The sequence below is a fragment of the Littorina saxatilis genome, linkage group LG6, assembly GCF_037325665.1.
Source record: "Littorina saxatilis isolate snail1 linkage group LG6, US_GU_Lsax_2.0, whole genome shotgun sequence".
NCBI lineage: Eukaryota > Metazoa > Mollusca > Gastropoda > Littorinimorpha > Littorinidae > Littorina > Littorina saxatilis.
Genome location: NC_090250.1, coordinates 42731824 through 42746562, shown reverse-complemented (window position 1 = coordinate 42746562; position 14739 = coordinate 42731824). Strand labels below are relative to the sequence as shown.

The following is a 14739-nucleotide window of genomic DNA, read 5'->3' as shown; positions in this document are numbered from 1 at the left end:
CACTTGAGTTGGCCTCGGAAGTAACATTCAGATTTTCCTGAGGGTGCATTGTCTGGGCATTGCATGTTTGAGAAGTCATTCTTGGCTTGTCACTTTTTCTCAGGTTTTTTGGCTACTCCTCCCCTTTTTGGGCAGAGGTCTAGCTAATGTTCCAGTTTTCTCGGTGCTGGCCTCTAGGCCAGCATCTTTTTCGGCGGCCGAAACTTTTGGTTTCTTACTGTGCCTGTGTACTTTGAGTACTTTGGTGCAATGGCCGGCCTACGGGCAGCAAGGCTCTCGGCCTTAGCCTGTGTTATAGTCTCCTGCCTGTCGTGTTGCGACTTTGGCAATTGGTTCTTGTGACTGCGGATTTCGTCTCTTCCTCTTCTCCATCATGCTTGCATGATGTGAGTTGGGACGATTTCTGCTGGGTTGGGCTTCCGGCCTGGTCACCCCTTTTTCACTTGCAACTATGACTATTACTGAGAACTCTGGTCTCGGGAGGCTGACGGCTGGTTCGCTTCACGGTTTTCCGTCTTTCTTACCAGCTTTGTCCTTTCTGTTTCGGGTTTTTTTATTCATTTTCAATTACCTACAAGCAGTCTGCTCTGCGATCACGCTGGCTTTTGTCATTTTGTTTCCGGTCTCCGGTCACATTAGGATTTGGCCACTGCGGGTCCGCATTTGCGGTGCTTATGCACTACCTTAGGTCGCTTCGTCCCCTTTTTTACCCCTCTCTCTGCTTTCGCAGGGATGGGCAGGGGACGACCGGTGACCGTCTCCCTTGAGTTTTGCTCATTGAGTTGGACCCTGGTACTTGATACTCAGGCGTCTCTCTCTTTCCGGTTTGGAGTTTGGTCACTCTTCCGGAGCTGACTGTTCTCTCAACGGCCTTTTGGGCCTCACTCCATCCCAAAGTTTTCTTACTTTGGCATGGTTGCCTTATGGTCTCCGTGAGGGTCGGTCCTTTTCAGGGCTTAGCCGGCAACCTTACGCACGGATCTTTTCCAGGCCATTAGCATTTCCTTCCATTTAAAGGGGGGGGGGGGGCAGCTTGTCCTTCCCTCTACTTGGTCGGGTTTATCCAAGACTGGGGTCCTTTTCCGGACTGTTTTACGGTTCAGAAGATTGGAAGAAGTGCTGGGCACAGCTTACTGGCTCTCTGAGGTCGTCTTTCGCATTTCTTGCCTGAGAGACATCTCGGCTGTCAATCAGGGTGGTTCTCGGTCCGTTTCTGTCCTTTGGCAGTGGGCCAGTTCCTGGCAAGGGTTTAGAGTGAGTCAGTGGTTGCTTTCTCACGGGATCCTTTCCTGACTTTTGGCAGTGGGCCAGTTTCTTGGCAAGGGATTTTCTTGCCCTCCGCCTTGTCATAGCTTATGCTATCTTTCCCTCGGCTCGGCCCGAGCTCATTCCAGGGCCTGGGCCTCCTCCTTGGCCTTTTTGGCCTATGGGGTTTGGATGATGTCCTGCGCACAGCTTCTGGCGCTAGGATTTTGTCTTATCAGGTTCTGCAGACATTGCTGCCCTCTGTCAGGATGGGTCTCGGCCTATTCCTTCCTTGGCGGCAGCTGGCTTTTGTCTCTCCAGAACTTTAGAGTGAGTTTGAACTTTTTGATCTTACCCACCACCTTGTTGGAGTTATCTGCTAATAATATGTGACTCGGAGTAAGAATATGTAATTTAATCGAAAAATTTTAATTCAATTTTCATTTGATTAATATACTTACCCGAGTCACATAGGTAATTCCCTCCCACCTTCCCCGCTTTTAGTTTCTTTGTATTCTAGAAGTCGAATGAGGGTGTCTCGTATCGGGTACGAGATCTGTGGCGTGATGCACGCTACGGGAGGCAACCCAGGGTAGCAAGCTTGCTACTTTTTTGCTTGGGTTGCTTCCCTTATACTATAGACGGGATAGCGTTTTTCAGTCAACCTAGCATCTCGACTGCGTCAATGCTAATATGTGACTCGGGTAAGTATATTAATCAAATGAAAATTTAATTAAAAATTTTCGAAATACACACACATACACACTTACACACAAAAGGTAGATACGTCACCAATACCAGATTTGACTGTCCACAGGTGAGCGCTGCTACGATGAGACCCTGTTTGACAACAATGTGGAGAGGATTTTCATTGATGACCACAATGTCCCAAAAGCCCAGTGAGTGAAAGGGCTTGAGATATTTCTTCTTCTGTGTTCATGGAATGAGATTCCCACCTACAATCATGTTTTTTGCACGAGGTTTTTTTCTTTCGTGTATGACTGTTTTAGGCAGCCATTCCCTGCTTACATGGGAAGCATGCAGAGTATTTGTGAGTTTATCGTGGATAAGACACTAATATAGCCAGTCTACACATAAGTTGACCTGGGAGATCGGTAAAATCTCCACCCTTCGAACACCAGGCTCGGTCGGGATTCGAACACGTGACCTTCAACGTAGTTGGCTGGCATCTTATCCACTAGGTCATTGCGCCCGTCACTTATTGAGATATGAGATGGGATGACACGCGGCAGTAATCCATCTCCTGAATGCAACTTTTTTCCAGTACATTTTTGGAAAACTTACAAAACGTTTTTACCGGATAGTTACTTGCAATTTTACATTCAGGTCATTAATTTGCTGCATGAATAATTTCATGGATGATTAACATTGATAGAAATGTAAGTTGTCAAATGTTTGATTTGTGAATTTGATATGTTGCCAGGGAGATGCTGGACTTTGCAAACAAAACCCGGGAGTGGATGGAGGCAGATCCAGAAAACGTGATAGCTATCCACTGTAAAGGCGGCAAGGGGCGCACAGGGACCATGATTTGTGTCTGGCTCATTGAGTGTGGTCTCTTTGAGGAAGCAAAGGTAATGATGTTGTCAGGTTGTCTGCTAGAAAACAGATTGTCTTCTTCCTCTGAGCTCAAAATAGACTGGCTGTGTCTTAGAGAGAAGTTATCAAGTGTTACCTTTGTTACTTTTTTGCTTACCTGAGTACAGTAAAACCTGAGTCTAGCGGACCCTTGTTGTAACGGCCACCTGCTACATACAGACAGTTTATCATGGAACGAACACGATTTCAACAATAACTAACCTTTAACGGACGGACACATGCCACTTACAGACGCGGACACGATTTTTCGGACCGTAGAAAGTGTAAACACTGTCACAAACGGACACTACGGGGCGGGGATATAGCTCAGTTGGTAGCGCGCTGGATTTGTATTCAGTTGGCCGCTGTCAGCGTGAGTTCGATCCCAGGTTCGGCGGAAATTTATTTCAGAGTCAACTTTGTGTGCAGACTCTCTTCGGTGTCTGAACACCCCCCGTGTACACTACATTGGGTGTGCACGTTAAAGATCCCACGATTGACAAAAAGGGTCTTTCCTGGCAAAATTGCTTAGGCACAGTTACTAATTGTCTACCTATACCCGTGTGACTTGGAATAATAGGCCGTGAAAGGTAAATATGCGCCGAAATGGCTGCAATTACTGGCCGTATAAAATTTCATCTCACACGGCATCACTGCAGAGCGCCTAGAACTGTACCCACGGAATATGCGCGATATAAGCCTCATTGATTGATTGATTGACTACGTACATAAAAACGCAACTTCGAAAACTCGACTGTTATGCAGGTCAGTGCTCAGCAGCCGTAGCCGTAGCACAAATGGTTGTTGATTGGTTGTCCTGTCCCTTTTCTGACCAATCAGTGGCTTGTTTAGATGGAGACTCACTTTCGCTCACTCACTTTCGCTTCGCTCACTTTCGCTCACTTTCCTTTTCCGCATTGTGGATACAGTCACAACCAAAAGCAACAGTACTGTGTTTGAAAATGGAATCTCTAGCAGGAATAAGAAAAGCGTTGACTTTAGAGCAGCGTGTCGCTGCCTTGAAAAAACTAGATAGCGCCCAATCATGCCGAGATGTGGCGAAGGAGATGGGATGTGGTAAAACACAGATCACGAGGATCAAATCGGAAAAAGAAGACGTGATGAAGGAGTGGGAGTCAGGGGCATGAAGCGACAAAAAAACTGAAACGTCGGAAAACACAATATGAAGTCCTGAACAACGTGGTATGGGAGTGGTTTTGCACTGCAAGCATTTATCATTTACCACTCCCCCCTTCCCCCCTCCTACTAATCTCTCTTTCGATCTCTCTCTCAGTCTTTGTAAGCAATCGTTCGAAGGAAATAATAGTTAACACAGCTAAATTTCTGTTCCATGCATTTATGCTGAGACTGCAAAAACTGAATGAAACAAGAGCTTACCCAATTTGGTCGAGACACACTGCGGAATTTCCCGTTGTCATTGAACAACCGATGAAGAGTCAGCTATTTTTAGCTTTGTGACGTCCGACGTGCGTAAGTTTGAATGCACAGTGTGTGTAGGGAACGGGGTAGGTGGAGGGTGGGGGGGGGGGGGGGGGGGGTGTTGTTGTTGTTGTTTGCTACATGTATCATTTGTTTACTCACATTTTCAGTGAGTCTCATGTTCAATCCAGGGAAGCTGGACGAGCCAAACTAACAGGCATCTAGGACTTTTTCAAATCGTCTTGATGAACACTATTCAATTCAATTTGATTTAATCTTGTTTTAATTCCTGTCACCGCCCTCAATCTGTGCCTTGTACAATGATCTGGTAATTCTATTTAAGTTTTTACCTTGTGTTTTGTGTTGAAAAATAATTAAATTACATAACTATACCCAACTCACATATAGCAATTAACTCTAGTTCAGTGCTGGTTATGCTGTACGCGTCCCCTTGGCAACAAGGGAGACCACTCTAAAAAAGAGAGTGACCAATCCCATAAGGCCAGATCAACTACCGGTCCGACTTCCGTATGCGTGTGCATACGCCGCCATTTGTATCATTCCACTCTCAGCGATCCAAGGGTCTGGTCGCATTTACGTACGCTCCTGCTGTTGTCAGCTTTTCACCTTGGTCTTAGGACTTCGGATTCGCCCCTTGGTACCGCCTGAAGCTTTACACCTGTTCCTATGCTGTGTGGGGTGAGATCTTTCTGATTTATCGCAACTTTAGCGACGTTTTGTTGCTGCTTTCGAACTTATAAATTTTTTGACTGAAAATTTTTGTGAGTTTGTTGTTGTAATGGCGGAAGCTGCACTCAAAGACAGTGCATTGAAGAAGCTCAGTTCGAGACAGGTCCCGGCTGATGCGACTCCTGCTAGGAAATCTTCGCGAAGGTCTAAGAACGCTGGACTTGACGCGTCTTTGACTTCCGATTCGTCTTCCGCTAAGTCACCCGTTTTGGCTGACAAGACTGTTAGCCCCTCTCTGTCTAACGTTGCCTTAGATAAAGATAATGTTTCTGGCTCGGCCTCCGGTGTTTCGGATGCCAGGGCTTGCCCAGGTTTAGCTGCCGCAGACGTAGCTTCTCTGTTGTTGACGCTTAGTGCGCAAGTTTCGACGTTAGCGTCGGAGTTGTCCTCTACTAGGGAGGAACTTCGTTCCCTCCCTTCCGGTGTTTCGGATGTTTGTTCTCTTGGCAGGATCCGGTTGTCTCCTTTGACTTCCACCTCTACTTTCGCCCGTCCTTCTGCTACTGTGACTCAGGCAGAGGTTCATGCCTCGCAGGATGGCGGCTCACGCTGGGTGTCTTTGCTGAATGTGCCCTCACATGACAAAGGTATGTTGACACCGCGAGTAGCTGGGTTCTCTGGCGAAAGCGGTGTGCGTGGTCAGGAGAGAGTAGCGTGCCAACGAAAGTTGCCCCGCGAAAACTCAGATACTGCGGCTGGCCCCTCCTGCCTTGGCATGGGGTCGGTTGCGGGTCTGGGCCCTGATCAGCGAAAGGATAAGGCTCTCGATCCGCTCCTCATAGAGAGTGCCGGCGAGCGGCTGCGTCCTTTTCCGCCCGGGGGGCAGGAAGTTGTCAGTGATGATCCTTGGGCGGAACACGGTGTGTCCGAGGGTCAGTTTCCGGACTGCTTTCAAGAGCAGGACGGAGATACTGACGAGGGTGCTCCTTCCGTTCCGGGGGACACCCAACCGAACTTGCCCTTCAAGCTCCCGGCCATGGTGGCACTGGCGGCGGAAGCAGCGCATAAGTTCTTCCCGGAAGGGGTGGTGGAAAGTAAGATGAATCTTGCCCCACCCCTTTCGGCACTTGACGATTTCCGGTGTGCGAGGGAGCAGAAGCCTCACTTCCGCTTTCGGGAATCGCCGACTGTTGCTGTGGAGATGGCATCTACCCTTAAGGGTAAACGGCACGCTCCGGTTCCTCTGCTGGCTCAGCATGGTGAGGTTCCGGAGGAAGTGTTGCCTTGGGTTGTGAAAGAGGGGGATCGTCCTGCTTCCTCTTTGCATAACTTCAGGTTGAATCCGTTTCCGGTCAACTTGATCGAATCCTTTGCTTTGCCATCTTGTGCGCTTCCGGTCTCACCGGAACTGGCTGGTTTAAGAGAGGATGCCTACAGGAAGGACAAGCCTGTCCCTTGCACTGAAGGTTCTCTTTTGGCCATAGAGGAGACTGGAAGGTCTCTTCTCGAGTTGTCCTCTGTCTCTGAATCGTTACAGAGGTCGCTTTCTCGATCCATTGCGTCCTCGCTCGACCCTTTCGAGTTTCGATTCGACGCTTCTCCTGCTGTGGCTACTACTCTCCTGTCTACTTTGGCTAAAGTGACGAGAGAGTAGATGGCTCTGTCGGCAAGGCTTTACACCCATGCGGTGCTGTCTAGGAGGTCAGCCTTTTTGGCGGGTTGTAAGATCTCGGACAAGGCGACCATAGAGAGTTTGAAGGTCTCGCCTTTTTCGGAGGGGGCTCTGCTGGGTCAATCTTCTCTTGATGCTCTCAGGAAAGAGACCCAGGATGCGAGAGACATTGCGATTGCGCGCACAGACCTGCCTACTCTCCCGAAAAATTCGGGAGACTCCCGATTTATGTCTGTTACTTCCGACCTCCCGATTAGACTTTGAATTCTCCCGATTTCATCAATGAATCCTGTAAAAAAAAAAAAAAAACGAAATTTGTTCCGTGTTGTACATGGTTTGGGCTTTTAGACGCCTGGGCTGAGTACAGCTTCCGGTGCCGCCAAGCGTTTTTGCTTCGGCTGTTATGATTGGTTTACTCAGATACAACGACCAATCGCTAAGCTTGACTTGCGAAGCTCTGTTGACGCGGATTGTCGCGATGGCGGGTAAAGAAGCTGAGAAACGTCTGCATGAGACAGACGACGAATCGACAGCACCATTTGAGCATCAGCAGAAAGTGAAATCGAAGAAATACAGGCAGAAGTGGAAAGACGAGTACTATAAGTTGGAAAACATGGAGAAGTCTACGAAAGGCCCCCATTTTGCTCATTGCGGCGTCTGCTACCCGGTATTGTTCATATATTGGTATTGAATTCCTTACGTTTGTTCTCACCTGCACCAATCAGTATTACTTTTTCTTCTCTGTGAAATATGGCCCTGTTGAGCGTAAATGTATTCATTTTGAATCCAAGAGCTGGCAAAATAAATCTAGTCATATATTTCTTGAATGACCTTGTTTTCATCTGTATGAATTGGGTTTTCCTGGAGTGAAAAGTCACTAAAATATGTTCACATATTTTATCTGCCTGTCCCATGCTGTCTTTTTCAAGCCATTGCTTAATACATACACTTGATGTAGATGTGATTACAACTGCCAGGCCAGTCATATGAGCTGTCTTCTCAAAGAAAACCAAGCTCTGTTATAGTTTTATTGTACTTTTCATAGCTTTTCAAAAAGGCATATCCCATTTATTTGGTGTTAGGAAAGGCCTCAAAATACACTTTATAAATCCTTAAAACCATTTTCGGTCGGGGGGCTTCGCCCCCCTGAACCCCCCACCAGGGCGTTGCCCCTGGACCCCACCGGGGCCTTGGCGGCCCCTGGACCCCGGCCAGCTTTGGAGGATCTCCCTAATTTACCTTTGGGGGGGTAGGCAGGTCTGCGCGCATCGCGCAGCACGGTTTCCAAAAGCCTCATAGCAAGTCCAACACGCAGACTCAGGCTGCCAGCAAGCCTCAGGCTTCCTCTTCTGGGGGCGGCAAAGCGCAGAAACAGTCCTTTGCCTCTAGGGGTAGGGGCCGCGGAGCGCCCTATCAGAAGAGGGGGCAATCTTTTGGAGGCTCTAGGGGGTCGGGGCGCAAGCCTCACCTTCAATGAAACTCCCCCGAACGGCACGTCCCGGTAGCCCCCGCGCTTGTTGTAGCGGGCGGCCCGTCCAGGGCCCTCACTTCCTGGACAGCAAGTGGGTTACTGGGATCGTGCGTTCGGGGTTCCGGCTGCTCTGGTCAGAGAAGAAGGCTCCTCTGGTCAGGATAATCCCGCCCTGCAGGGCGCCAAAGGAACAAGAAGCACGAGATGCTGTTCAAAAGGAAGTCACTGCTCTGTTGCTCAAGGGAGCAATAGAGGAGGTCATAGATCTGAGGTCTCCGGGGTATTACGGGCGGCTGTTCGTAGTACCAAAAGCCTCGGGGGCTTGGAGGCCGGTCTTGGATCTTTCCTCTCTGAACAAGTTCTTACGAACAATACGGTTCACCATGGAGACGGCTACCTCAGTTCGGGAGGCGTTGCGTCCGGGGGACTGGGCGACGTCTGTGGACTTAACAGACGCGTACTTCCACATCCTCATTCATGTTTCGGACAGAAAGTGGCTCCGCTTCCCCTGGGGGGGCAAAGTGTATCAGTTCAGAGCTCTGCCGTTTGGCCTGTCGCTAGCCCCTTGGGTGTTCACGATGGTCTGCATACTCAGAGGGTTCTGAGTCAAGCTTCGCAGCTGGGGTTCTCGATCAATCGCACACAATCGGAACTGGTTCCATCCCAAAGATTTTCGTATCTGGGCATGGAGTTCGACACGCAGGCTTGGTCAGTTCGTCCTTCTCAGAGACGAGTGGACAAACTCCAGGCACTGATACGTTCTCTCGACGGAGAGAATCAGGCCAGTGCTCGGGTTCTTACCACCACCTATAGTAGCAATCTGCTATATGTGAGTTGGATATAGTTATGTAATTTAATCCAAAATTTTATAAATAAATTTTAATTTAATTAATATACTTACCCAACTCACATCGTTTAATCCCTCCCGCCTCCCCGCTGTGGTGGTATTTGGGACTAAAAAAGGAGTGAGTTGGGCTTCGATGGGAATGATACAAATGGCGGCGTATGCGCACGCATACGGAAGTCGGACCGGTAGTTGGTCTGGCCTTATGGGATTGGTCACTCTCTTTTTTAGAGTGGTCTCCCTTGTTGCCAAGGGGACGCGTACAGCGTAACCAGCACTGAACTAGAGTTAATTGCTATATGTGAGTTGGGTAAGTATATTAATTAAATTAAAATTTATTTATAAAATTTTGGAATACATACTCCAGGATTGACAAAAAGTGTCTTGTACAGACCTGTGAAGAAAGGACACCTGTCTAATAGGGACACCATTACCATACCCCAAGGGTGTCCTTTAGAGACAGGTTTTACTGTAATCTGTGAGCCTTAGTAAAGTCGAGCATTGTTGGTCTACATGAACAACGGGCTGGCCTGGGGCCAGTTTCATAAGATAGCAGTGAACCGACTGACAGTCGATCGACTGCCCAGTCGATAGACTGTGGTTGATCGCCGGGTCACCGAAAAGCGCGTTTCATGAGCAAATCACCGTCACCTGCGGACAACCGCAGTCGACCGACTGTACAGTAATCCGAATGGTCAAGTCGAGGGCTAAATTTAGCAACATTACCACTTCCGTTTGCTCATTCGCATGTGGAAATGGCCGATTTAGAAGAAAACACAAGTCTCGGCCCGCTCAAAATAACAATGACCGAGACTTTCAGTAATTCCTTCGCGTGACGTCTAACCCTCTTACGCCATAATGTGACGTCTTCAAGACATAACCCTGACTTGTCTCCTCGATTACTGCGTCATGATAGATACATTTCGAAGAACAATCACAAGGAATTGGCTCACAATCCAAAAAAGTGTGAGCATTCTGACATTGACTGCGGATAATTACATTTATTTTCGGTTTACCGCAGTAAGCCAAACACAGTGTTGGGGGGAGAGCATCACCGTGTTTGGCCGACTTCCGGTGAGACGACCCGCAGTCGGCCGTCGACTGTAATTTTGTTCGTGAAACCCGATAACATCGGATTACTGTGGTTCTCTCGGACAACTGCAGTTGGTTGACTGTGTTTCTGGGTTATGAAACTGGCCCCTGATCACTGTGAACAAAAAAATGTAACCTTGAGGTTTTCTCAAATGATTTTGAACCTATAGTGAAAGTCAGGGCTGAACATCAATTGACCTTACTCACAAAACAATTATGATCCAATGCTAGATCTGGTACGACTGGATCTAGTGCTGATCTGTTACAACTCGGTGCATCTGTTTTCAGCTCAGTCTGGAGTACTTTGGGTCACGACGGACAGACCTTTCCAAAGGTAATACCTTTCAGGGAGTGGAGACTCCGAGTCAGGTGAGAACAATTAAGTTAAGAATAATCATTATGAAATTCAATGCACAAAGACTAGTAAAGGTATGAATTAAAAGATATTTTTCATGTTCTAGAACTGACCTTTTGGATGAATTTTTTAAGTATTCTTAATGAGCAGCCAGTTCGATCTGCACATTCATTTGACCGCAATGAGGATTAATTGTTCAACTCAACTCAACTCAACTCAAATTTATTAATCCATATGGAAACTACATTGTAACAATACTCTTTTCCAATCAAAAGAATAAGAAAGCATAATAAAAAACAAAAACATCATAAGAAAATAAGTGAATATGATTATTATGAGTATGATCACAGTCTCACTAACGCAAACAGTCATCCGTCAAGTCAAGTCTGCCAACACACAACTCACTTACACAACAACAACAGCAACAGCAATACAATTTAACAAAAACCATAATTCCAATAACAAAAAGACGTCCGAGAGTCCACCTCCACATCCACGCACACACAAGGTATACAAAGCACCACATGTCGACTAGAACACCGCACATTTGAACTACGATAATACAGTTACTAAAAATACATACATTACACAGACCTGTTTACACTACACATTGAGCGTAGTAAACTACGAATTTGAATAATATACTACGCAACTACGCAAGTCTGTCGTTTTCTACGCAAACGGTATTTAAAAAAAAATTTTAAAAAATAAAAAAAAAATTTCTTTTTTGTCTTTACACCTGTTCCTTGTCCCGTTGTGCTCTCACACCGCCCCGTCCCTGCACGCAAACGGTATTGTTTCGGCTACGCATATCACAATCCGTAATTTTCTTCATCTCCCTTGACCGATCCATTTTCCAATCCATGTTTTCGGCCAGCAGTCGTTTGCTGCGTGCAGCGCGTAAAGCGCCCACGGGCGTTGCGTTGTAGCTTGTTAATGCCGAATAGGCTTCTCCAAGCAAATGCCGGGCACAACTGAAAGCGTTACTGCCAAACCATGCGGGCGTTTCGACACAATGGCTGAACGCAGAGCACACGAAAGTGAAGATGAAAACTGTGAAGAAAATGACTCCGAAAGGCCACCGACCAAAAAGAAAAAGACGAGCAATGCGCCGAACCAAGTCTTTCTGCCAAAATATCATCAGGACTACCAATGCCTTGTCTTCGCGGAAAGGAAAACATCATGCTCATTGCACTGTCTGCAATTCCCATTTTTCCGTCAGTCAATCAATACATGTGGTAACAAGAGGCAAAGCCTTCAAGGCTCACGTAAGAAATCGACAAACAGTAACACAAACTCAATCACTCCGTCACACATACACACACACACACACACACACACACACACACACACACACACACACACACACACACACACACACACACACACACACACACACACACACACACACACAGAAAGACCATAGGTGAAACTGTGCAAGAAAGCGAGACACTAGATCTAGATCTGTCTGCATGTAGCCTACTTACAGGACACGACTGCCAACTAAGTCTCGGCGCGCTCAAAATAATAATGACCGAGACTTTCAGTACTTCCTTCGCGTGACGTCTAACCCTCTTACGTCATAATGTGACGTCAATGTAATGTGACGTCTTCAAATGTTAGAGTTTCTACCACAGACATACACACACACGCACGCACACACACACACACACACACACACACACGCACACACACACGCACAGACAGACAAAGTTACGATCGCATAGGCTACACTTCGTGAGCCAAAAAGTAGCAATCATTGTTCTTGTTGTTGTGATAGGTCGACGAGAAATTCTACACATTCAATTACAAAACTACACATTTGCCTCATTTTGCTCCCAGAAAATACACATGCAATGTTTTAGGGGTAAACAGGTCTGATTACAGATAACAGCAGAGGTTTCTGTTCGTGACACCTGACTCCATATTCAGATTGATAAACAAATATGCTACTGGACGTTGTCCATGCTAATTACTTGGTCATATAGGGTTGATTTGACTAGTCATGGCAATTTAACCCCTGCATGACCAACCCCCGCAGAAATCAGTACAAAATTGGTATAACAAAAATGAGCTGAAAACATACAGAATTTGTACCACTTGCCTAAAAATTAAACTTGACCACCATTCCCAAAAATGATCAATTATATATAGCTCCTATTCTACTTATTTGTGTTGTGATAATGTTATTAGCAGTTGACATATAGCAAAAGGCAAAACTGTGCAGTAAAATGTTTGTTATAATTGTTTGCAGAGTCGTTACGTCGAATACTTCGAGATCATGAAGAACGAGTACAATCATAGCATGCCGCCCAAAAATGTCATACAGATTAAGTCCTTCAAGATTGTAGGCATTGGGTGTAAGTATGCACAATGTTTATGTGAACATTTGTTTCTTTCATTTCATTCACTCTATTATATCCAATGCCAGGAAATTCGGGTTGTTTCCTCCTCTTTAGTGGCAATTAGTTAGCAGCAACAAGAGTTGTGCTGCCCATGTGTGTGTGCGTGTTTTAGGTGTAATCAGCAACCTGCACTTTTGGTAGAATGACTGAGGTCTTCTACGTGCCACTGTGGTGACAAGGGGGGTGGGACATGGATACCGTCTCTGAGTCTGCATATAAAGTTGACCCGTATCTGTCCCTGCCTGGATTCAATCCTTCAGGATCACAAGTCCAGTGCTCTACCTTACTGACCCAACAAAAAACAAGAGTGTATGCGGGAGTTTCACCCCATGAACAAAGAAGAAGAAGTCGCGAGTTCCATTTTGGCATGCCAAACACAGCATATTTTAGCCCCAAAATGAGATCACAGGAAATGATAATTACATTTTGGCAGAAGATGTGAACTGACAAACCTAACATAAAGTTTCATTTGGGTGGCAATTCTCAAAGTATCTGTGGTCATCTGTCAGAAAGTTGTGTAAATATTTTGACTGTTTATTATCCCTATCTGTGACAAAAAGACAAACTGCTGCATCAGCAATGCTGTAAGCTGGACAGTATCTTTGATGAGAGATGGGGTGCAGCAATTTCTGTGACTAATTACTTTTCACCATCTGATTGTGTGTGACAGCGGTTGGAAATGGGGATGGCTCAGATCTATACATGGAGATTCGTGAGGCCAATAAGGCCATGTTTGAGTGCAACCTCGGTACTGAGACGAACTGCAAGGTGAGTGCATTTGGCAAGCATGCGGGCTAACCCCCCCCCCAACACACACACACACACACACACAGTTAGCAAACATACACAATATTTTTGATGACAAATGGCATTGCTGTTGAATGTCTGAATAACAACGGACGTGTTGCATGTATTGCAATTAAGTGTTAAGGGTAATTAAACCTTTCTTAAATATATTCAGTGGCACTCCTTTTTAAGACCGTATAGATAATGTGTGAAAATCAGGTCTTGAGAAGAAGCAAGTTTGAAAATGGGGGTAAATTTACAGACCTTGAGAACAGAAAATCTGAGAAAATGGGTATCTTGAAAAAGCTTGGAAATCTTAAAAGGGAGGGGTGGGGGGGGGGGGGGGTCCACTGTACGCTATGTTGAATTTGAAGTTAACATGCAAGATGAAGTGTCACAGATTTGCACATTGAATTGGCTTAATGGAAGTGTTCTCTTGCTGTTACTGCCTCATTATATATAGTTCTCTTGCTGTTATACTGCCTCATTATATATAGTTCTCTTGCTGTTACTGCCTCATTATATATAGTTCTCTTGCTGTTACTGCCTCATTATATATAGTTCTCTTGCTGTTATACTGCCTCATTATATATAGTTCTCTTGCTGTTACTGCCTCATTATATATAGTTCTCTTGCTGTTACTGCCTCATTATATATAGTTCTCTTGCTGTTACTGCCTCATTATATATAGTTCTCTTGCTGTTACTGCCTCATTATATATAGTTCTCTTGCTGTTATACTGCCTCATTATATATAGTTCTCTTGCTGTTATACTGCCTCATTATATATAGTTCTCTTGCTGTTATACTGCCTCATTATATATAGTTCTCTTGGGGACAGGTTGTGAAGCACCCAGAGGACGACAGCATCGTCATCAAGATCCAGATTCGGCCTGTGGAGGGAGACATCAAGGTCATGTTCAAAACCAACAATGTTGTAAGTTCAAACATGAGAAGGCAAAGGTGAACAAAAATGGTTTTGAGGATAATGCCTATACAAATTTAGGACTGCTTTATATTCCCATTACAAGTATACATTCTGCATCTGACACAAATGGAATCCAAATGCGTGTTTGAAAGCACAGTCCTCCCTGTGTAAATGATGAGGCTCACCATCTCAGATCTGATCAGGGTTTTTACA

At 45.9% G+C, this 14739-nt stretch overlaps 1 protein-coding gene across 2 annotated transcripts in view; it reads left to right on the top strand.

Moving 5' to 3' along the window:
* LOC138969281 (phosphatidylinositol 3,4,5-trisphosphate 3-phosphatase TPTE2-like) overlaps positions 1–14739 on the top strand; it is a 113064-nt gene that overhangs the window by 89953 nt on the left and 8372 nt on the right. For both annotated transcript variants that reach the window (XM_070342037.1, XM_070342038.1), the window contains exons 8-13: positions 2063–2144; positions 2690–2840; positions 10342–10422; positions 12663–12768; positions 13484–13581; positions 14440–14535. In XM_070342037.1, coding sequence (XP_070198138.1) covers positions 2063–2144; positions 2690–2840; positions 10342–10422; positions 12663–12768; positions 13484–13581; positions 14440–14535 — 614 coding nt within the window. The remainder of the gene's footprint in view (positions 1–2062; positions 2145–2689; positions 2841–10341; positions 10423–12662; positions 12769–13483; positions 13582–14439; positions 14536–14739) is intronic.